This window comes from Fundulus heteroclitus, chromosome 14 (genome assembly GCF_011125445.2).
Source record: "Fundulus heteroclitus isolate FHET01 chromosome 14, MU-UCD_Fhet_4.1, whole genome shotgun sequence".
Taxonomy (NCBI): Eukaryota; Metazoa; Chordata; class Actinopteri; order Cyprinodontiformes; family Fundulidae; genus Fundulus; species Fundulus heteroclitus.
The window spans coordinates 9,171,792-9,193,571 of NC_046374.1; the positions used below are offsets into that span (position 1 = coordinate 9,171,792).

The 21,780-nt window shown below is 47.2% G+C and overlaps 1 protein-coding gene across 1 annotated transcript in view; it reads right to left on the minus strand.

Moving 5' to 3' along the window:
* Positions 1 to 18,108, minus strand: part of LOC118565915 (mitogen-activated protein kinase kinase kinase 11-like) — a 39,184-nt gene extending 21,076 nt beyond the window's left edge. The window contains exon 1 of the mRNA XM_036146995.1: positions 17,129 to 18,108. Coding sequence (XP_036002888.1) covers positions 17,129 to 17,885 — 757 coding nt within the window. The 5' untranslated portion in view covers positions 17,886 to 18,108. The remainder of the gene's footprint in view (positions 1 to 17,128) is intronic.
* Positions 18,109 to 21,780: the final 3,672 nt, after the last annotated feature.

Sequence of the window (21,780 nt, forward strand, 5' to 3'; positions counted from 1 at the left end):
GGGAGAGAGCGGACATGTTGAGCAGGTCACAGCAGAGCAAAAGGCACTGACAGAGTCTCGCTCCAGGTATGGGAAGATGCTGAACACTGTCACATTAGTCAGTCAGTGTGAACACAGCCTAAAATAAGAGCCGGGGCCGCTGACCCATTAACCCGTTTACGTGCGACGATCACTTCTAGACCGCTGCGTACAAGTGGCCGAACAGAAAACGGGGGAGGAAAGGGTGCAGCTGAAGGGGAACGGCAAAAAAAGGATGAAAACAAGTGTTGAGACCCAAGTCCAGAGGTGCATGGGTGAGGGTTTGGTAGCGGAGGGATCAAAAACGCCAGTCAGCCAGTCATGGTAGCTGTAGGTCCAAAGCCCAATCACACAAAGTCTCTCGACAGTCGTTTGGCGCAATCGGGTCGTTTGGCGCAAGTAATCCCAACGCATCAGCAGCGACCCCAACTGCAGGAAGCGTGCGGCCTACCTGCACGCTGAACTGGCACGCAAGCTTCTGCAACCCGGCGCGTGCGACCGAGAGGAGAAGCAGACACACGCCGAGGCGTTTCTGCAATCTCAGCGCGCGCACACACACGCCACATTCTTCCTCCGCTTCCTGAGCCGAGGGGGGGGAGAGAGCGAGAGAGAGAGAGAGAGAGAGAGAGAGAGAGGGCATCCACAGTTCAGCCACTGTTCGCCCGCACCCCATCCATGTGATGGTGGCTGCCATCCGCGTTTAGTCGCCCGCTTACTGCACGGCGTGGGGCAGCACGCGGTGACCAAATCGGCCACCGACCCCACAGAAAACGAAGCGGCGCTGACATCCTGAACTCTGCACGGGCGATCTCAACTACTCAGAAAGGAGTTGAGCGTTTCAGATGATGTGTCCAATATTAGACTGCTGCGTGCCCTATGAGGGTTTCCTCCTGCATGCTGCGTTATCGCCCACATTCCTTCTTCCGTCTGGCGAGGGCTGCGTCGACCAGGGTGGTAAACAGAGACGGGAGCCCAGCGCTTCTTCAAAGAGGGGGGGAGGGGGGGGGGGGATCATCAGCAGATCAGTCCTGCCCAGACAGAACATCGTCCTGATTGAGAGGAGAAAGCAACAATGTCACCACAAAAACACCGTGACACCATCTCCACGGCGACGGGCCTCTGTTTGCTTCTGTTTGCAGCACGGAAACAAGGGAGCATCAGTTGCAGACAAGACTGTGGACGAAAAAAAAAAATTATAAAAAAATCCCTGAGTCAGAGATGTCGCAGCCTCGCTGGGTAGAGGTGAGCCGACCCGGCTGACGAAGCGGGGCCTCAGATATGCTGTAATTCGGCCCACAGAACACCAGATCCATGTCAGAAACGTAGAAAAAGGTTACAGCACGCGCCGATCTTTCACGTACAAGTTTGGCTAAAATTTCCAGTCCTGCTGTTTTCACGGCGCCACATTTTTTTTGAGCCGTGCCTTGCTGAGAGGGGATTTTTTTACCGGCCTTTCTTTCTCTTTCACTGAACAACAGCGGAGGTATTCCGTTTCAAGTCAGGCGACATGCTTAGGCGGGTCACGGCTTCTTGTTTTTCCTTCACAGGCTCTTGCGTAATTTGTGCTGAGGACCCGAAGCATGCACAAATAACTGCTTCTGCACCTCTGCTCACTAGAACAAGAGGATGAGTGTGTTTTTTTTTTAATGTTTTTTTCTTTTTCTGTACGCATTCACCGTTAGATCATAAACGTCAACTCCCCAACCCCTTTTCAACTCATGCAGCCGCATTTTCTAACCACAGCCCTTTTATCTGCGTGCATCTGAGTCAACTGGAGGTGCTGAGTGGTTTTGGGTTTTGTTTGGCCCGTGTTGTGCAATGTCCCTTGAACCGTTCAACCTAACAAAGGCCCTAATTGCCACTCGCTGCGTAAACCTTGTTGTTTAAAGCAGAGAACGAAGCGGCCGACAGTCGGCTTTTATTTATTTTATGTTGAACTAGTGTTTGATCGCTTTAGGTTAGCCACAGGGCACGCTGCCACGCTTTGCCCCGGTGTTCTATATCCTGTATCACCATTTAACATCTGGTATGGCCTCATGGTTGGAGGCCATTTTGAAATAAGAATGCAGTTAATCTAACGATTCAAGGACGTTTTTTTTTTCACGGTTTTGCTTTGATAACTTCCTGAATAGGGTTGCACAACGTAATCTGGGCGCGCTGGTGGTGCAGCGGGTAGCGCGACCCATGTATGGAGGCCTTAATCCTCTACATAGGACACAAAAAAAAAAACGTATTCTGAATTCGAGATCGCTGCGAGCACCATGACCGTCTGTGCCGCTTGTTTACCGTTTTAGGAAGTAAAGCGCCGGTGAGGTGGTCAGTCACGTTACCAAGAAACAGAAATGCTGTTTCACTGCTGTTAGCAACGCTTCCAATGAACCCTTATGATGACGACTCATTATGTGGCCTCTGTTTGCTACGAGCCCAAAGCAGAGAGACGGTAACCGTGTGTAATCACAGGGAATAGTGTCAACAGCAAATTCCCCAGCATTGTCACAGGCTTTCCTAATATCGTGCAGCCCTCCTTTAAAGGCACACGTGTCTGCTGGATACCAGATGCGTTTGATAGAAATTTGAAACCCGTCTGTCCTTCCTTGAACGGTTCCCGTAGAAAGCGTTCAGGGAAAGGTGGGACATTAAGCAGAACTGTCCTAGAGCCCGCCCACCAAAGCTCGGTTTTAGCCGGTATCAAACGAAAATGTGTTGAGCAGCAGGCGCCATGAGAAACCACAACAAATTAAACTGGTCAAGGCGAGCTTATTTGGATAGACACTGGTGACAATCGTGGGTTCTGAAAACACGTGTGAGAAGCAGCAACCAATGCACGTGTCTTCCTGCCCCGCTGTGTTCATTATGGTTCCGCTGTGGGCACAGCCATAGACATTATACACATAGATGCGTCATTGGGTGGGTTCTGCCTATGCTGCGATGCGTCAGAGCGTCCGCCATCTTAAATGAGGCAAATCTGCAGTTACTCAGTCACTTAAACAGTATCAGAGGGACTTTAATCTCTGAATATACTTTGTATTCGTAGTATTTTTGTTTTTGTAATATTACAAGTTTATTTTCGTATCCCTTTAGCTTCATTCTGAATTTATTCTCCTTAAAAATATTTAAGATAAATAACCTGGCCCTATTACTCCAGGAATGAAATAATTCTGCAAACTGTGACTATTCTGGAAATATTCCCTCTCAATTCTCATGACGTTTTTCTTATAACATTATTGCTTTTGTGTTTTTTTTATTTATTTTTTACTTTACTGACCTAGGACTTTTTTTCTCATATTATTAATTTTATCTCTTTAATACCCCCCCAAAAAGTCTGTTCCTAAAGGTTCACATGTGACACGGTTTTATGAAATAATGAAGACCACAATGTTTAGATTTAACAAATCGATCCTTATATTCATAACACATACACACAAATATATATATATATATATATATATATATATATATATATATATATATATATATATATATATATATATATATATATATATATATATATATATATATATCTTGTATCTGCCTTCTATATATATTTTGAAGGCAGATACAAGTAGTGAAATCAGCCAGAATACATTTCCATGCATCACAGGAATGATGCATCTTTTCTGATTCACGTTCACAATAACAGAACTCAACTTTTTTCTGCCACATACAATATGGCGGTGACGTTGACGTGCGAACCTGCGCCCTATGACGCGTCTACGTATATGATGTCTGTGGGCACAGCAGCTCGTCACAGCTGTATGTCCCGCCTTACACCACAATACTGCGACGTGATTGGCCGACCCGTTCTACGTCTGTCCGGTTGAGGCGGGAGCGGGGCCAGATGGATTCTCGTGAGTTCGTGGACGCACAAATACGGCGAAAATTCAGCTTGCAAGCATTTCAGCCTTCAGTTGCTAAAGAACCTTATAGCAGCGCTGCGGTGTGGTGCGTGATCCTTTTCTTCTCTGTACCCAAACGTCAGCAGGTCCGCCTTCTATGTGAAACTCTCATGTAAGAAGCTACAGACAGTTTGTGTCGTCTTTGTTTTAATTGTAGAGTAAAACCCTGTTTAACTGCAGAGCTGTGTAAGATTGACTGCTCTCCATCTCCCAGGAGAAGCCCCGTCTCTGCTCCGTGATCCAATCACAGAGAGGCTGACTTAATTAATTACTTTGAAGAAAGTAAAGTCGCAATACCGGCATTACAATGCTTTTTGACTTGCAATCCGCTGTGGAAAGAAGGAATGGAGGCGTGCTTTAAATCTTTTAACTGGGTTTTATTTATGGATATTTCTGTCCATTTGTAGCTTTATGGTGCTGCAGAAAGAGGCAGCTCTTTAACTCGGGGGGACAGTTATTGAGGAAAATTGCAACAAAATAAAAAATATTGCCCAGTTACACTTTCAATTGATGCAGGAAGTATCTAAAAGAAGCATTTTCTTATTTTTAGCTCTTAAAGACAAATCAGAATCGGCTGAAATCTGCAAAATCTCACGGCTGCTTGCCGCGCATGTATTTTATACGAAGAAGCGCCTCCAGACAAGGAGAAAGCTCCTGTAACAAGCTGTTCTCATCCAAACTGTGTGCACAAGCAACAAACAAGCTGTGGAGGAACGAACATAATAAAGAAAGAAAACGTTTCAAACGGCATAACCAAGCATGCTAAATAAAAGCTGCTGACACAAAAACGTAAAACTCCTGGGATTGGCTGAACAATTATACGTAATGAGCAGGGAGGGTTTTTTTTCCCAATTTGATGCATCACCAAAATACACAATAAGGAGAAGCAAAACTTTTACAGACATCAGGCGTTTAGTCTCGTTCCCTGCAGACTTCCTGCTTCAATCAGCTGATTCCAAGTAGCAACATTAGCTCGGAGAACATCTAGAGCAGCACAGAAGCTGACGGGATCCCAGCGCTGCTCAAGGACACCGTGGCAGAGCACGGCTGGTGCTGAACACGCGGTAACCTCTCGGCCCCAGAGGTCAGGCCTCTGCCTCGTCACTCAGCACCTTTCTTCATTACCTTCCCTCTACGGAGAGAGCTTCATCTGGAGCTGCATCTCCATCTCTCAGCGCAGTTCAATCCTCATTTTTCCAGGAGGCTTGGCTGAGACAAAAAATATATATGTACTTTGAAAAAATGTTCACTCGACGGCCACTTTATTAGGTACACCTCTCGCTTGGTAACAAGTCGTGCAGCAGCTCAAAGCGTTTAGGCCTCTAGATGTGGAGGTGGGTTCTAATAAAGCCTCAGAATGGGGAAGATGGGGGATTAAATGACATTTTACAGAGAATGGCTACAAAAAACCCACGCCATGTGCCACTCCGGCCAGTTAAGCTTAGGAATCTTAGACTACAACTCCCAGAGGCTCACCAAAACTGGACAACACCAGAGTGGAAACTCCAGCAGCAACATTCAGGAAGTGGGGTCAGATCAGACCCAGACTCGAGTCACTGGTCCAGGCTGGTGGTGGTGGGGCGTCCTGGCACACTTTGGACCCCTCGGCACTAAATGAGCCTTGTATGAATGCAACAGCCTCCCCAAGTATTGCTGTTGAGCTTCTTCATTAACCTGCAGCTGCAAATGCCACGATGCCGTCATGTCAACTCGGACCAAAATCTCCAGGAATGTTTCTGGACGCCATGTTGAACCCAAGACACCTGTGGCGTCTCTGCATGTGGGGCCAGGCCCCCCTGATGTCGCCGTGGAGCTCTATGTTTACAATAATCAGTGGGACATGATCGTTCTTAGAGTAGTATTGGGAAAAAGGCCGATTCCCTTACCAATAAAATTCTGTCAGAAACATTTGTGTCCATACATCCAAGTCAGCCAGAAAACTGACACGCTCAGTAGGCTACATCCTCCTGAGGGGCCGGCCCACCGACGTTTGTTTAAATAACGAACATCTGAAACGGCAGTGCGCATGCCAAACACGCTCCCAGTAGACAGCCGTGGCCCCAAGCTCGGATCGTCCAATCAGAACACTGGAAACGCTCACGTTACGTTTACGGTCTGCCGGATAGTGTGCGACCATCTAGTGTTGGTTGTCCTGACTGACTCACTGAAGGATGATGTGAATCTTTTCTGCTCAATAAATGAACATTCTCAATGAGCCTTTATTTCTAATGTTATGTATAAAAATGGAACTACATTTAGCTTATACAGAATGGCATTTCTAGTGTGTTGGTTTATGCAGACTTATCTGTTTCATTTCAAATTGATCAAAGTCAGGTTGTATGCATCACAGAAAAATGAGCTGCTGCTAATAGGTGCTGAGTGTTTGTGCCCCGCTTAACTTAACTTATCATGCCAGAGGCGCCACAGACTCAGAAGTGTGAAGGCAGAAGGGCAAACCAGCCCAGCACCAGCAAGGTGTAGCTAGTAGCTGAATCTAATCTAATCTAGTAAAGCGGCCGGTGAGAGCATGTTGAGCCGGGATTCTGTTGTCGCTGCGCGGGATCTCTGTCTACCTTCTTCTTCTTCTTCTCTCCCCGCTCCCTGTCCTGCCCTCGTAGGCGAGGGGAGAATTCAAGCGGGGCGGGGGCTTTCCCCAGGAAGAACGGCCGCATTGTCCCACGAGGGACGAGGCCATAGGCTGACAGAAAGTCTGGCAACCCCTGACCAGGCGGGGAGGGAGCGAGTGAGAGGGAAGGAAGGAAAGGAGAGCCTATGAGACGTAATCATAGCTCAGGAGATGTCAGCTCACAGCTTAGCTCCACTAAGTGCTGAGGGGGGACTTAAAAATAACCAGAAGACTTTAGAGTCCACCTGATCTTCCTCCTTTTTAAGTAGAGTCCAAGAATCTCTAAAATCCCTGAGTTGGATGGTTACTAGAACATCTGTCCTGCGTTCTCAAAGGGAGGAAGAAACATCTCGTTTCCTGTTCGTCCCTCTTTGACCGGACTGAAGCCAGTTCTGGCGGACAGCCTGGGAGAGCAGAGGAGCTCGTGACGAGGAAGGCAGAGATGGCGTGTTGTAGGAAATTGCTAGTTAGCGAGGTTATGAGGTTTAGTGAGGAACGCGTCCCAAAGAGTGTTTAAAAGAAAAAGGAGGAAAGACAACTCTCTTGCCCTCCTCAACCTGAGCACCAGAACTGGGAATGTGTCGACTGAAGAAGCCCGACCCTTGGGTCCAGACATCCAGAGAGAGTTTCATTCAAACACCTCCATGGAGGAGTCTCAGGATGGTCACTTGAGTTGCAACCCGTCAGAAAGAGAAGGTTTCACTTATAGAGGGGAATGATTACTAGTTAGCACGCTTACAAATGGACAAGAAAGCTACAGACGAGAAGAAAAATCAGCCGGCTAAACGTGCCAACCTTTAGGAAGAGAATTTCTCAGAATACCAAGATCTCTACAGCAGAAACCACTTCCTGCTGTGTAGTGCACTGGAACACGTTAAAATAGAACAGGAAACTTTTTAAACCAAGCGACCAGCCAGCATTTAAATCAGAGATGAAGCCGTGTGGGTTTTTTTTGAGCCAAATCTCAAACTGTCTGTAAATGAGAACAAGAAAGCAAACCTGACGAGAAGGGCTGAGTATCGACTCAGATTTCAAACATCCATTCTGATTCCCATTCTCAAGATTTAGAAGCGATTCTTTTCGAACCGATCTGAAGTTTTTCAGCTGTGCAGTTATGCAACACATTGATGCTAGTATCATACTAACATCCAACGACAAATGAATAAAGTAATGGTCGTTAATGTAAGGACAGAACCCGCTCCCTGAATGTCTCCCAAACACGTTGTGGGTCAGAATCCCCAAACAGATCCAGGCTAGACAACAGACACCAGAGAAATCCACCGCTGCTATTTGGACACCAACCTGGAGGCATTATTAAAAATATGACATCCTAGAGTGGAGCGTGAGCCAGAAATTCAGTGGAAAATGTTTTTGTTTCGTTTAAAATCGACCTTTGGTTTTATGAATCGCCCTACTGACAGGTTTTTTTTTTTAACAGCGCAGAAACAGCTGGAGCTTACGTTGAACGCAGACCTGGCTTCATGATTAACCGGCCCAGTCATGGGTTCTCCATCAGCAACAATAAAGCGCGTCCTTAAAGCTGGGCGGGTCAGACGGCCAACAACAGTGACGCCTTTCCTACGTGACAATCCTGATCCTCAGTGATGAAGCCTTACAGCACTGAAGACATGGCTTAGATAGAACAGCAGAACCCCCCCATACACACACACCAAAAACACCACAGACAAAGAAGGGTTGTTTCTGGGTAGCCGCTGTACCACTGTGAGGGGGGTTATAAATGATTGGCTGGTCCAGGTGAAAGTCTGTGTGGAGGCGGTCATTTATTAACCAGCCCCACAGCTCCGGTGTTGAAGTGTAACAAACTCACAAAGGGGCCCGTCGCTGGCTTGACCTGAGAGCCAGGCGGTGACCAGGACTGGAGCCGATGCTCTGATGTATCAGAGGGATTTAGATTCACAAGGGCGAGAGCAAAGTCTCCCTCTGAGTGGTTGTGCAACTTAAGGAAGTGCATCTTCTGGGAATTCCAGTTTGCAACACATGAACACGCAGGGCCACGCACCGCCAGCCCGCCACACGTCTCCAGGGACTCGCACGCTATGGGATCGGTGGCCGGAGAGCTGTTACGGACGCTCGGCAGCGTCGGAGTATTTAAAACCATCAAAATGTTGCCGTGCTGGAAAATACGCATTTTAGCTATCTTAGCGACACAATGGCAGACGCCTCACTGGTCCTGCCTGGACGCTGCACTTAAAGAAAAGTGAACTGAAGGTTTCATGCCAGGTTTTGCCGTCTAGAAGCCTTCGTTTGTCCTATAAAAGCAGCACAGAGGTTAATGCACGCGTCGTTGTCCATCTTTCCGTATCATGATGGTGGACCTGGCTATGGTGCAGCCCACTTCCTTCCAGTGAGCCGTCACCCCGACCTGGATCAGGCAGGCGTAGATGGATGAAAGGTCCAAGACTACCATCCGTAGTCTCTGAGTGGCGTCAGCGTGGTGGAGCGTCTGGTATCCACCAGGTTGGGTCACATGAGCGCTGACGGCCAATTATATTTTACCCGGCTTCAGGACGAGGGGAGGAAAATAATTCTCTTTTCTACTTTGTTAAATGAAAATCCTCACAGATTCCATCCGGGCCTTTTACTTATATTTTTTATTTATGGGTTCCTTTATTTCAGCAAGAACATTCTGTTCAGGTAGAAAACCTCCTTTTCAAGGGGCTACAAAGCTGCACAATTAAGTTAAATAGTTACCATAAAGGAAAAAACACAAAAAAACAAGAATCATCAGAACATGAAATACATTTAAAAGACAAAAGATGTACATCTAACTGAATTAAGCTCAGACCTCCCCTGGATCAACTTAAGGCTCTCATATGTATTTGGTTTTATTCTATATCCTCACACAATGAACGCAATGCTTCAAATCTGATTTCATCCAATTAGGGAAGATGTGGCAGAGAAAGCTACCATGTCAAAGATTGAAGAAATCCAGCAATAAAAAGCTGATTTAGGAAAAATCTACACAAGATTAAAAATAAATCCAACGCACCAACAAAAAGCAAATGAAAAACGTTCCCCAAACGTCTCATTTTACAAGCCGCTTTTCAACCTGAGCCGAGTGCGGTTCTTGAACTGGAGTCCGATCCCAATAAGCTGAATTTTACACCGCGTACTTGATGCGGTCCCAAAACTGGACATTTTACGCTCTGAACCCGGAAGCCTGAATTTCCGGGAGCAGAATCTGAAAAACGGAGAAACTTTCTAACGACAGAATTTCAGGTTGACGAGCTTCTAAGCAGCCTGGAGTTTAAAGCCCAGCGGGGCTGCTGTGCAGACAGAAGCTGGAGGACGCTGCAGAAATAAACTGTTCAGCTTAGATGCAATGCATGTGATTAGCATATAGTGGAGTACAAGCTAGATGACTGAACATGTTCCTGTGTGAAACGCAGAGGAATGCAGCGTCAGCATGTTTTGCTAACAGCTATTATTAGCCTGGTCAATGAGCACAATGAGCAAACCCCGCCGGGCTACCGTCCTGTAACTCCAACACCTTGAGGGGTCGGCTGAGGCTGTCTGAGGCCAGGCTGTGGAAGCTTCCTACATTAACACTGAGCCTGTTGGAGAAGATAATTCAGACGGATGCGGCCTCAGCGGCTGATCCTCAGTCAGAATCTCTGTCAGACATGTATGAGACCCGGAAAACTCAGGAGCACGCCGTCTTGGACGCTGAAGTCGGCTAAACGTGTGCAGCCATTCACCACTCTGAGGCTTCTCTCCTGCTAGCTAACAGAGATAAGAAGTCTTTTCTTTTTTTTTTTTACAGGCAAGTGATTTAGCAGGGGCTGAGAAGCGGATGATGAGGAATACACCAGGACAGAGGTTCATCGTCCAGCAGGACAATGACCCGAAGCAGACTGCTACCAAGGTGGTTTGAAGGGAAAGATTTAAATGCGTCGGAATGGCCTAGTCAAAGTCCAGACCTCATACAATTGAGAACCTGCGGTTAGACTTGAAGATCGCTGTTCACAAGCAAAAAACATGCAGGAGTTCAGCCTGGAGGACTGAGTAAAAATCCCAGAGGCAAGATGGAGACAGAAGCTGCATGACAACCCGGCTGGGCTCTATAATGGGAGCACGTAAAGCGTAAATCCAACAGCAGGGCGGCATCGGACCAGCGCCGGCTCCTCAGCAAAGACTGAAGTGTGAGAAAGAAGCCAGCATGTGGAAACGGTTTCAGTGTTGAAGAGGATAGGAAAGAAAAGTATCTGCCCTTACAGATTTAGCTTCATTTTTGTGTTTATGTTACATTAAAATGCATCTTAAAAATAAAAAATTAGATGGTATTAAATTTTATTTACTTTAGGGATTAATAGCCATTTTGAATGGAAATGAACAGAAAGCTTCCAACCATTAAACATTTTTGTCAGCAAGAAGGAGAAAGACATTTATCTAAAATGATTTTGTATCTTTAATTTTAAATGAAATAAGCCATCCCAGCAATATATTTGCCCCTCTTTATAAAAATGTTTTTGAATAACTTGATTTAGCCAAGTTATTCCTAAATTTAATTTCTCTAGCCTGATTACCACCAGACCTGTAGAGAAAACGACAAACAAACAGAACCTGTCTGACAACACGAAGTAGGCTTAAGAGACCTTAAACAGCAACGCATGAGGCCCTGATAAGAAGATGTCCAAGACAGATAAAACAACTGAATGATTGCCATCTGACAGCCTGGAAAAGGCTGCTAAACTACTTCAGTAGGTTTGAAAATCCAGTGGACACTCCTAGGAAGGAGCGCTGGCACCATCATCACACCAAGAGCTCATCGACAACTCGTCACAGAAAGAACCCAGCAGAACATCTAAAGTACCGCAGGCTTTGATGATCCCCGAGGCTTTAAGGGTAAATGATCCTTCAGCTGTCAAGAGCCAACAGGGAGGCGCAGTGGCGTCTTGGTGTGGGGCTGCGCTGCTGCTCCAGGACCTGGAAGCCTCGCCCAAAACTGATGAGACCAGGAATCCTGACCACGGAGCAAAACAACTAGTCCATCTCTGAACAGCTGAAAAAGTTTTTTAAAAAGATGAACATTTTGGAGTGGCCTAGTTCAAATTAAATCCAATTGAAATTAAGCGGCTGTAAAAAAAAAAAAAAAATCCTCCAGTGAGGCTAAGGCCTAGGTTGGTTTAGAAGTCATTTGTCCTCTTAAAAAAAAAAGGAAAAAATGTCATTTGATCCCAAAATTGGTTTTCTCATGTGAATCTGCGTGCTGTGTATATTTTGCACCCTTGCTTATGAAACCCCCTTTAAAAACACTGAGTCAACAGGAGGGCTAATGAACATCTTTCTCTGCCGTCTGTTAACATGAGGGTCAGGTGGCTCCATTAAAATGAACCAAACTCTAAGCAGGTACTTAGGAACGGGGGGGGGGTTATTTTCCTGTGCGTTGTCGGGTGATCAGCCTGAGCAGAAATGTGAATCAGGGTCGTTAGTCAGCCTGTGTGCTTGAACGGGTCAGTTCCCATCAAAGCAACACCCGACATTTACAACTCTATGAGCTCCTTGTTCCTCATGCATGTGATTCAGCAGGCAGACGGACAAAGACAACGCAGGAGGGTTTTAGGCTGACCGTTTCACCTGAACCCGTACGGTTCTAATCAATACAGTTTAATAGGATCGGCACTAAATATTCAACAACAGAACGTTTTAAAAAAGTCTTTGGTTCAAAACTAAAGGGACACGAATCATCCCCTCATTGGACGACCAACAGTCAAGCAAACTAAGATAAACTAGACTTCCACCCGTTTTTGTGTTAAAATGGAATCAGGGGAAGGACGACGACGTTTGCCGTTTAGAAAGGAAAACGGATTCCTCCAACATGTTGAAGGAGTTCAATAAGGCAGCGAGTGAGAGCGAGACCATCAGCTGATAACAGGAAGGCCGGACGGAGCAAAGTGGGCTTCTTCCGTTTGTTGCTGCTTGGAATCTCCTAGGTAAGGTTAGCATTTATTATTATTAATTATTATTATTATTATTATTATTATTATTATTATTATTATAATACACAGGGAGACTGATGCTTCTGTAACTTTAGCCACGCTAACCCCACTAACTGCTTAGACAACAATGCTAAAGCTAGTTTACAATGTTGCACAATCATTTGTTCTCAACGAATAGGACACCGTTATACAGCAGAGGTAGTTTCAAACAGTGGCATCGTGTGCCGTCTGCTCTTAATTCAACGATTATTATTCACTCATGGAAGAATGGCTGAAACAAACAGCTAATAGCAGCTTGTGTTGTCTGGGAGGTTTACTACTAAACTGTCTCAGACAGCTTTAGCGATTATTGCTGCTATCAAACACCGACGCATCGATTATTTTGTCAGACCCTACTGTCTTTGGAATCACTGTTACTGATGTATAAAAAACATTTAAAATAAATTTAAAAAACGCTTAGTCAGGTGTTACAGTGGGGGAAAGCCTGAGTGACGCTGGTTACTCATGATACCCCCCCCCCCCCCCCCCTTGCCACAACAGGAGGGGGGGGGGGTATTCTGGCCTGAAGCCAACGCTGCCAGGTGGTGGTGCCATGTTAGCAGCATCACAGCCGACATGTGTTAATATTCAAAGCAGAAACAAACTTTCTCAAAGTTTACATTTAAATTATCTGAAGTAAAGCATGTGGTCGATAAAAAAATAAAACGATTCCCTTTTAACACTATGATCAATGCTGGCAAGACTCACAAGTCCGACTCCTGGGTACTAGGGAGACGAAAGGGTTTGAACAATTAGGAAAATTCAGGTGCAATAGCAACCATTCAACCCATAGGGGGCAGCACGTTTTTTAAGAAATACGGCAAAATTAGTTCACATAAAAAGGTAAAAAAAAAATTGCACGGTAACATTAACGTAGCGGCTATAGGAGGGATGTGACATGTTAAATGAACAGCAGTCCCCCACGCGAACACATCCTGGGATGTGTTTTTTTAATGCACAACACGGCGGGACACCAGGGGCCCTGAATGAAAACATGCTGGTAAAGAGATGCAGATGCATCAGATGTTTGTCCACTCGCAGCAAAAAAAAAAAAAAGGGCACGTTGATCCCAGATCTATCTGTGGCTTCTTCCTGAGAGAGACGCCTGTAAGCAGCAGCCCCGGGGAGGGCGCGGCGCGGGGCCTTCCCCCGCCGCGTCTAACTAAAGCCTCGGCGGAGTTTCACGTCATCTGCTGCTGCGTAGCTGCTTTGGAAAAATAAACACAGCGTAACCTGAGGGATTGTCCGTAACTAAAAAGATGGAAAAGCTACTGATAATCTGGATACACAAAAAGAGTTTGAGAGTTTTATCCATCTAGTGTTTGAGACCTGTGGGCTAAAAGGTTGTCTATGTAGAGTGGATAAAAATGAACAACTAGTGCATGTAGGACAAGGGTTACTCTCTATATGATGTCCTGAAAACGTCACTGGAACGTCTCCAACGGATCCAAAGCAGTCGGCCGTTACAATGAAAAGGAGACGGTGAGTAAACCTGTTAAACTGCAGCTTAAACTAAACACCGTGCTCCGTACGGTGGTTACCTGTGGCGATAGTCACTCTCTGCTATCTTTGCCATCTTTATTTTCAGCGTTTACGCTCAACCCTTTCTCCCTATAATAATTTTTCTTCTTTTCTTTCCCACATGAAGCCGAGGTGCTGCTGGAAACTTCCCTTTGTTCAAAGGAAGTTGTTCCCGCCCTCCATCATCCTGTCCTCGCTCAGGCTAGGTACCACGCGGGCCTGGGCCATATGGCTTAGAACAACAACCTCTGATCTTATTTTACCTGATCCAATTATTTATTTGATTTACATTTCATTTCACTCAAAACTAAATTATTTTGAACAACATCTCATCTGGAAGTGGACCTGAATTCAAAGCACAACTAACTGTAAGCTTTGAAACGTGCCAAAACCAACATTGTAGGCCCCGCCGTAGCAAATAATGAAAATAGAACACAAAATGTTTATGAATCCATCTAAAAAAATTAGGATGAAACGGTTTCCTTTTTAGAGTATTTTGACAGCATCATTTCCTAAACATATATTCAACATTGCATGCTATTAGCCAAACTATTTCCCCTTTCAGGACTGCTGTAATGCAGTTTCATGGGAGCCCAAGAGAGTGCATTGGTAAAAAAAAAAATTCAATTTAGCAAAAATTTGATCTTTAAGAATTGCAAATTCTAATTCATAATTCATCGATACAATCAGTTCACAACTGAATAGGCGCTGGGCTCTCACGGTGCGCTTCAAAAAGAGCTGCAGTCGTCTTGCTTGTAGGCAGGAGATGATTCATGCAGCCTTTTTCAGGCCATCTGATTGGCAGTGCTCAGCTCATGCAGAAAAACAAAAAAACAAACAGGAAACAGCAATGAAAACCACCAAAACAGCACCCCTCCACCCCTCCAGACAGGATCCTCCACTCTCCGCTCTCTGGCCACGTTCGCTGGAATTCCAGTTATGGCCTCTGGCTTCCGCCCAAGCGCCCCCACAATGCACCTGTCTAATCAGCATCTTCTGCTGGTCATTAGCTCCAGCAGCAACTCGTGGCTGTTGTTTATGAGCCCTGCGAGGATAATGACTCCGCGCCGGCGATCCATCCGTCACTGCGACAGATGAGCCCAATTACCCGGAGTCATCTTTTTACGCCGCGCTCGGCGCTTTTTTTCCAGCCGAAGGGTTCCGATTGACCCCCGGTCAGAAAAAAACAAAAAAACGAAAGAGCACACTGAAAATAAGGCTCGATCGGGGGGGGGGGGGGGGTGCAGATATGAAAACATAAAATGGCACCTCGAGAAAGAAGAACTTGGACGGACGTGGTGAGGAAGTGACACCGCAGGCCGATCTCTCAGGCACCCTTCCCTGATGCTTCTGCACCTGTTCGTCCGGCCAATCACAGACACAATGTCTCTGTGACCCCCCCCCCCCCAATCCTTCTCTTCTATCCTTCCTCCAGCACAACAGGATGTTGCCCGGTGACACAACAGGGCCACGACTGCAGGGAGACATGTAGAGGCAGGCCGGGGACAAAGCTCCAGAGAAGAATTTCAAAAAGAAAAAAGAAAAAAAAAAGGCAAGGGGCAGCAGGAGGCAGGAGGCAGATACGATCTGGCAGCGCACAGAGAGAGGGATTGTGTTCAGGCCGGCCTGCCACACATACAAACAGTTAACAGGACTCCTGCTTTTGGCACCGCAGCAGACACGTCTGCACCGGGAACAGAGGAGGGGGGTGGGGGGGGGGGGGTAATCTGACAGGGGAGGCCCAGATAAGCCGGGGGGAAGACGCCTGCCATGGCAAGCGTGTCCACGGTGGGGACCCGACACGTACGGAGGAGGGGGGGGGGGGGGGGGGGGAGAACGTGCTGCGGTCAACCAGCCTGGGGTCAAGCGGGTTCGCCTCCTCTCAGGCAGAGCCGCCGGCCCTGTGGGTTCTGGTAGCCGGCGAGGAATGATAATAGCAGAGAGGAGACGGCTGTGAGCTACAGCTGGCTGTGTGTTTTTGGCTTGGAGGCAACTGGAGGAGCAGGACGCTCCTACCAGGCAAAGGGCCGCTACCCCGCCGGCCCCTGGACCGACCCGGCTCCACAAGGATGAGCCCCCAAAAAGGTGCTGACGCCGCCCGAGTCCCCCGCCTTTGCTCAAAGGGGACTCGTTTTCGCTCGACGGCCTGTCTGAAGGCCTTCCCTTCTCTGGGACCGAGGCCTACTTTGTCAGCATTTAGGTCATGTGATTTGATATCCACAAGGAAGTGCTAGCAGAGCACTGATGTTGCTAAACGCGCCACATAATCTCAGAGCAGGCGTTTAGAAAGGCCACCTTTAATCTACCGTTGAGCTCTGAGCCTAGAGGAGACCACAGCCTCACTGTATTTTCTGGACACCTGAAAACCAAACAGCATCAGGAGATCAAATTCCTTTCATTTAAGACTAAACCAGCTTCTAATGGATAAAAAAAAAACAGCCCTATTCCCCTAATAATCTACAGCTGCTCGCTGCATTTCTCCCCCAGCAGGGGGTCCAGGTCCAGCCTCCACCTCTGGTGTCCTGCAGGTTTTAGCTTCCCTGGTTCCACCAGCAGGAATCAAACCAATGAGGAGAACTAGAACTCCGTGATGTGCTGAGGAGGGACCGCAGCGCTGCGGCGCTCACGCTTCCACAGACACGCGGGACACCGCTGAGGCCTGGAGTTGGACCCCCCACCCCCCGTCTCAGTCTCAGTCTGAAGCTCCCTTCGGATCAGGGTTGAAGTTTCGTCTTGCTGGCCAGTTCTCCCCCAGTGCCTGAGGCCATCATGGCCGCAGAGGTCTGGGCTTAAGGCATGACGGCACAGAAATGATCAACCAGAAGCGGTGGGGGCAAACCGGATTACCCTCCCTTTTTCAGACACCTGGTCGGCAATGCACAGCAACAGGTGGGGGAGGGGCAGAGCTGTGTTACTCTTTTTTGTTGTTGTTGCACAACAGTCCCACGCTAATACCAATGCAACCTTATACACCTAAAGAGGTTTTAGAAGCTGTGGGTAGATCTATATCCTGGCACCCAGCGGCGGACCCGGGTGGACAGAACACCTGAAGACCCAGAAGCACTTACTGTTGTTGGACTTGAGGTCCCGGTGGATGACGGGGACGATGGCCTCGTTGTGCAGGTACAGCATCCCCCTGGCGATCTGCACGGCCCAGTTGACCAGGATGTGCGGCGGGATGCGGCGGCCGGCCAGCGCCCGGCTCAGCGCCCCGCCCGACGCGTACTCCATGATGAGGCACAGGTTGGGCTCCTGCAGGCAGACGCCCTTCAGGGCGATGATGTTCCGGTGGGTGAGCATGGCGAACAGGTGGGCCTCCTGCCTCACGTTCTGCGCCGTCACGCTGATGTCCTCGTCCGGGTCTTGCCGGGCCGCCTTGACCGCCACCAGCTCGCCCCGCCACGTGCCGCGGTACACCTTGCCGAAGCCCCCCACGCCGATCACCTCCTCCAGGCTCAGCTCCCGGAAGTCCACCTCCTCGGGGTCGACGCTGCCCACCACGGCGTGGTTGAGCTCCTCCACCACGCTGGCGGCCGGGAGCTTGGCGTAGCCGCTGGGCTTGAAGGAGCCGTAGTTGGACGGGAAGATGCCCACCTTGTTGTTGACCTTACCCGCCCACCAGCCCTCGTCCCCAGAGATCTCCGAGTCCTGAGAGAGGACCTCCACCAGGTCGCCCTTACGCAAGGTGAGCTCATCCTTGCAGGAGGCCTCGTAGTCGAACAGGGCCGTCCACACGGGGTTGACGAAGTTGCCCTTCTGGGCCTGGTCCAGGTTCTTCCAGTTCGTCAGCGAGCTGCGACTGAATATGTTCTTCAGCGGCTCCATGGAGCCTGCGCCGGGTGGCCGGGCCGGGGCCGGCTGCGCACTCCAGGGGTCTGAGAATAAAGTACGAAGGAGTACTTTATGACACCTTGCTCCCTTTCCTGCCCGTCTTGTTGTCTCATCGGGGTCAAAGGTCAAAGCAGCAGGTGGGCCCTAGGAGAGGATTCGGGGACAGGTGAAAGCCAGGCGTCTTGCATCCGCAAACTCAAATCTTGTCATTGCAGGGGTCTGGCTTGTTAGTGACGCTGGTTGAGATCTCAGATCTCAGTAAGATGTGGTGTGTGGTTTCTCTGCTCTCGGTTTGAGTCTATTATCATCTCATCAAGGCTGTGTTTAAAGAGCTCTGGAATCAAGTCATTATGGTCCTACTTTCCCCTCCTTCATTCACAACCACCACCACCACCTGTTGAGCTCCAAGTCTTAAGAGTTAAAGTTCAGGTTTGGGAATCAAAATACTCCTAACTCATAAGTGAGCCTCCAGATCAACATTTCCCACACACTTGGCTGCCCACGTCCAGTTTTTTTTTTTTCCTTTTTATGTATTTTTAGCCATTAGGAGCAGTGGCCGCCACAAGCAGGAAGCGCCGACGAGGAGAAGAATAGCAGGAAAAGGAGCATTCAGTCCAGCCAACCAGTGTTTTACGACAAGTTTCAAGCGTTGACCAGCGTTCATTATTTAAGCCCGAGGATCCAGAAAGTGCGCCTGAACGCAACCCCGCGGCGGCCACACAGGAAATCCCGCATTCCCGTGCGCCACAGCATCCATGCTGGCTGTATTATGAAGGAGCGAGCGCGCGCGCACAGACTGCGAAGCGCCGACTCTGGGAACAGGAAGAGCTCTCCAAACCTGCTCGGCTTCACTGTCCTGAGAGGAGGGGGGGTGCGGGGTGAAAACAAAGTATCCCCGTTAACTTTTAGTTCCTGTTGGGAGTTCAGCGCCGGGCCCGGGGAGCTTCGGTGCTCCGCTTCGTGAAGACGATATCCGGACAGTGGGACCGCTCCGTGAGAAGTTCTTGCTCCGTTCCTCTTCCTCGGTCAGTCTTCCGCGGCCAGCTCCTCGGACCACTCCAACGTCGCTGCTTACAGCCGCGGCGGAGGGTGGGGTTTCAAAACTTTTCCTCTCCCAACAGGAAACGCGGTCAGCTGACACGCCGCGGCCAATCGCGACGGAGATGCACGCTGGACTTCCGGTTTCAAAATAAAAGTGCGATTAGACGGGCCCCCAAACAAACCGAAAAGCCTGAGCGCGTCCGCCATCTTGTGAGTGGCAAGTTTTTTTTCGGAAACGAGTCGAACCACGGTTGGAAACCGAATAAAAGAACAGAATGCGTCCAATTAGTTTTCATAAAGGTTTTCTGCAAATGATAAGTGTATTGTAGGAATTGTCCCGATGATAATAGTGATGACTGAGAATAAAAGGAATTTTAAAAAAGACGACGGACTGGGGTGTTATTGCCACTGACATACCAATGAAAACCTCCCAAACCTGTTCAGTAAATGTACTTCTTAATTTAGATTTACTGTGCCAGTAAATCTAAATTAGGCAGCAGGTGTGATGGCTGAAAGCAGCAAGTGTGGGATCCTTTCAGATGTTGACCTGAATATGTATTCATATTAGTAAAAATAGTATACTAAAAAAAATATTTAAAAATATTACTAGTAGTAGCAGCAGCAGTAGGTTATTGTAAAATTAAATAATAATGAGAATGATTTGATGCTACTTGTTAATACAATGTGAGAAAGAGCACTGAACATATTTTTATCTATCTATTCATTTTATTTCTTTAAGGAAGATGGCTCCCACTAAAAGAAATATTTGCAGTATTAGTTTTTGGATTTTTCTGTTATTTATGAGTTTGTTAGTGCAACTATTTTACTGAATATGTTTGTGAAAATATCTATACTTCTCTGCTCCTGGATCAGTGACATCCTCACCAACAGGCCCCAGGTGGTGAGGATAGGGAAACTCACATCTGCTCCACTGATCCTCAACACAGGAACGACACAGGGTTGTGTCCTAAGCCCTGCTCTCTTCACCCTTTTCACCCAGGACTGTTCTACTGTCCACCCCACAAACACAGTGGTGAAGTTTGCGGACGGCACCACTGTAGTGGGTCTCATCTCCAACAATGAGGAGTACCACTACAGGGATGAGGTCAGTAATCTCATACAGAGGTGCTCCACGAACAACCTGATCCTGAACACCAGTAAGACTTAGGAGGTAATAACAGACTACAGGAGGTCCAGGAGGACTGAACATGCTCCTCTCCACATACAGGGGGAGGTGGTGGAGCACATGGACAGCATAAGGTTCCTGGGCATTCACATCTCCTCTGACCTTTCTTGGACTGCGAACACTTCCCACCTGATGAAGAAGGCCCAACAACGGCTCTTCTTCCTCTGGAAATTGAAAAGGTCTGGACTTCCCACCAAACTGATTAAGAAATTCTATAGAGCTACCATAGATAGTGTTTTATGTATCAGCATAACTGTATAGTATGGGAGCTGCACAGTTCAGGAGAGGAAGGACCTAGCACGGGTGGTGAGAACAGAGCAGGGGATTGTGGGATGCTGTCTGCAGAATCTGGACTCAAAGAAGGGCCAGATGCATCTCCACCCACCCAGGTAATGTGCTCTTTGCCCCTCTCCCCAGGTAAATGCTTCAGAAGCCTCAAATGCAAAACAAATAAACTTAGAAACAGCTTCTTCCCAAGAGCTGTGAGGGCAATCGCCCCCTGATGGGAGACTGCAGCCCAACGCTTTAAAATCCCCCCACTGTTACGAGCCCATCATACGTTACAATCACCTTAATGCTACTGCCTACTAGCTCACTATCATCTCAGAATATGTAAATGCACATTGCTGTAAATGAAGCCTCAAATCATCATTGTACAAAAGCGCCATACTACCTCTTTAATTGTATCTGTGACTCATGAAGGACAACTAGTCAATGCAAACTTTTAAATGTTTCATTTTTTAAACTTTTGGACACCATAATGGGAATAAAACTGTAACCTTTGTTCACTGCCTGCTTGTTTGGTTGTCTTTACTATGTGTACTCTTAGCCAGAGTGGCCAACACGGTGACAATAAATAATCTTTGAATCTAATCTAAATATTACTTATCAAAGAATATACTTTTCTTGGTGTGTCCAAATAATTACATAGTTGCAAAATGTGATGTGTTGGTGGTCTGGGTACTTTTGTATAGAAAGGAGTGTTTCTGTTTAGTGTGAAGACACAAAGCAATTATCAATCAAAAAGTTACAAAACTAAATCTATAGTTCTTAAAAAATAGCTTTTATTTTGAAAGGCATCACTTCAGTTCGTGTTTCTCTAGTTTGCTGGACTTGCCTCATATCCCCTGCTGGAGACTGAGTAAGCCATTTACAAAAAACAGAAAAAAATCTACCACAACGATGGACTCATTGAAAGATTTATGTTGGTATAAAAAAAAAAGCATTTCGAAAGAGTAATAATTTTTTTTCTACTCCAACAATTATATTTTCAGACAGGGTCTAATTGGTTTGGACGGGTTTTTTCACCTTCTTAAGAAAAGTCTTCACAAAAATGCATTCTGTGTTTACTCCAGTTATCATTCTTGAAGATAAACAGGGGCTTGACAATTTTAATCAATTAAGCATGGCAAAAAAAAAGAAAGAAGTTAAAATGGTTTGGGGTTACAAACAGTATTTCAAGCTGGTTGGAAAAGCAGCCCGGAAGGTCATGGTGACTCTGGAGGAGCTGCTGGCATCCACAGCTCATGTTGGAGAGTTTGCTGACAGTAAATATTAGGTATGAGGCTCTACAAATCTGGCCTTTGGGAAGCAGTGGTCCGCAGAAAGCTCTGGTCAGGTGTCATTCAAACTGAACTTACTGGCAAAAAAAACCTGTAGGAG